Genomic DNA, 2,665 nt, shown 5'->3' with positions numbered 1-2,665 from the left:
TGGCAAGTTCAAGTGCCATAGAGTCATATGGGATGACTAGTCGATCACATAGGCAGACTGTATGGGACACTCTGTCAGGCAGTGACCGCTTATAGAGTTCTGGTAATTCATATAAAGCCTGGTCGTGGCGAGAGCTACTATAGTATTCTTTTGAGTCGATTCTTTGACTAGAGACTATTCGCCCAAGGTGGCACAGTTTCTGAGTGACTTTGATTTATGCTCTACGACTGTCGTAGCTGAGATCAAATGGGCATCTTTTGGACACTCAGTCGACTAGACGGGCACTGTTGGAGTATGTGTCCTCAACAATAGTGCGATCACATTATTAAATCTCACAATAAGAATATATAAGGGATGATTTAATTATATAGTCAACTGATCAACATTAATCGTTAATAATTGGCTAACTAGAGTTTGACATTACTGTCGTTTGACGGTGGTGATCAGTTGATCCCTTAAGGTCACACCTATAGGACGATTCCCAAATTGAAAAGTTAATTAATCGTATATTGATACGGATTAATTAAATCCTTAAATTGAACAAATTTATTTTATAAGAGAGAGTTATATATCTTATTGTAATGTGATTAAATAAGATTCAATTAAGTAATTAATTTGTTATATTACTAAAATTAATTAATGTTTATGAAACATTTGAGATAAGAATAATTGGTTAGTTACATCCTTTATGCCAGAGGATTAAACTTACTCATTTGTGCTTTGCTGACGATCTGGTGATGTTCTGCAAGGGGGAGAGGAGGTCAATTGAGTTGTTATTAAATGCTTTCAACTATTTCTCAAAGACTTCTGGGCTGCTTATGAACAAAGGGAAGTCAAGTTTCTACTGTAATGGAGTTGATCCCTACCTCATTGATGAGGTGGTGAAGTTGACTGGAATGACTAGAGGTTCTGTACCTTTCAAATATCTAGGGGTTAATGTTTCTCCTAAGAGATTGTCTGTACAGGACTGTACCTGTCTGGTGGATAGGATTGTGGATAGAATTAGAGGGCTTGGGGCAAGGAAGCTGTCGTATGCTGGTAGGGTGGTGCTTATACAATCTGTCCTCAGTAGTCTACACAGCTATTGGTCTCGTATTTTCATCATTCCAAAGACTGTTACTAATAAAATTGAGGCCATCTGTCGGGCATTTCTATGGCATGGCACTGACAATAAGCAGAGTCCTTCTCTTGTTTGTTGGCAGGCTATTTGTAGACCTAGGAAGCAGGGGGGATTAGGTCTGAAACATCAGTATGCTTGGAATGTTGCGTTGATGGGGAAATATGTATGGTGGATTGCTAGTAAAGCTGATATCCTATGGGTTAGGTGGGTGCATGCTGTCTATATAAAGCAAAAGAGTTGGGTGGATTTTGAACCTAGCATCAATTCTAGTTGGTCTTGGCTCAAGATTTGCCAGGTAAAGAACATTCTAAAAAGTCTTATTTTTGACAGTAGGGGGAGCCTTTAAACAATCCCTATTCTTGTATTAAAGGGTATTCCCTGCTGGTCCCTGATGTGGAGCAAGTCAGCTGGTTCCCTTGGATGTTGACCAGGTGTATTGTTCCCAGGCATGGTTTCTGTGTTTGGCTGGTAGCTCACAAACGTCTATTGACTCAGGATCGTCTGGTTAGAATGCAAATCACTCATCAGAACAGGTGCTTTTTCTGTGGAGCTAAGGAAGAAGATAATGATCATTTGTTCTTTCAGTGTGTTTATAGTCTTCAATGTTTGGGTCTGGTGTCTGCTTGGTGTAAAACCCAGATTCCAGAGAATGAGTGGATATCTTGGTGGGTCAAGTGGCGACAGCGTTCTGCAAGCAGGAAGCAGATTCTTGCTCTGATCATTTCTTGCCTGGTGTACCGTCTTTGGCAAATGAGAAACAATTGTAGACTGGAAGGCGTATTGCACAGGCCTGAGTATTTGGTGCTGGGTGTTAAACAGGAAGTCAGAGTTAGGCTGGGGCATTATAAGTTTAAATGTACCAATGTTAGTGTATTAAGGTGGATGACTGAAATTAGTGCTTGTTAAGGCTAGCTTTATGTTTGGCTGCCTTGCAATGTGTCTTGTATTGGGTCACTTTTATATTCTAATGAGAATACTTACATTTTCCCAAAAAAAAAAAATTAATAATTGGTTAGTTATAATTACAAAATGTTGTAGATTATATTAACTAGGCTTAATGTGACCCATTTAATATACATGTAATTGTGAATTACTTGTTAATTTGTTAAATGTAATTTATTTAAATATATAATGATATTTAATTTGTTAAATATGCATTATTATGCCTAATGACATATTACTTGTCACATGTCACACAAATTATAAAAGATAAAATGGACTCCATTTTACCAAAAGGGGTGCCGGTTTTAAGTGGGTTGTTTATGGTTTTATGGTTTATTGTTTTTTAATTGAGAAACATAATCATGACTACCCTAAACTAGACCTACATCTAGCATTTCTTGTGAGGACAAAAAGTAAATTGAGAAGAGCAATTTTGGCACCTAATGATAGCTAAAACCGGTAGCCAAGGGTGAAGAGAGAGAGGTTCTAATTTTCTCATTACTCTCTTCTTAACATTATTCTTATGCTTATCTCAAAATCTCTCAACATAAAATTGTTTTATGCATATATTTTGTTCTAAAATCTAATATTTCCACAAGATTA

General features: G+C 37.2%; 1 protein-coding gene across 1 annotated transcript; it reads left to right on the top strand.

Moving 5' to 3' along the window:
* Window positions 1-737: 737 nt before the first annotated feature.
* On the top strand, window positions 738-2,026 carry LOC141601582 (uncharacterized). Its single transcript, XM_074421877.1, has 2 exons — window positions 738-1,415; window positions 1,616-2,026. The coding sequence occupies exons 1-2, from the start codon at window positions 738-740 to the stop codon at window positions 2,024-2,026; spliced, it is 1,089 nt and encodes a 362-aa protein (XP_074277978.1).
* The last annotated feature ends 639 nt before the right edge of the window (window positions 2,027-2,665 follow it).

The sequence above is a fragment of the Silene latifolia genome, chromosome 9 (assembly GCF_048544455.1).
Source record: "Silene latifolia isolate original U9 population chromosome 9, ASM4854445v1, whole genome shotgun sequence".
Lineage (NCBI taxonomy): Eukaryota > Viridiplantae > Streptophyta > Magnoliopsida > Caryophyllales > Caryophyllaceae > Silene > Silene latifolia.
This window is presented reverse-complemented; position numbering and strand designations above follow the sequence as displayed.

Excerpts from the sequence above, each read along its gene's own strand:
- LOC141601582 (XM_074421877.1), top strand. The coding sequence starts at position 738 with ATGTTCTGCAAGGGGGAGAGGAGGTCAATTGAGTTGTTATTAAATGCT. Across the intron at positions 1,416-1,615 it reads CTTGGCTCAAGATTTGCCAG|GATCGTCTGGTTAGAATGCA; the intron begins GTAAAGAACATT and ends CTATTGACTCAG.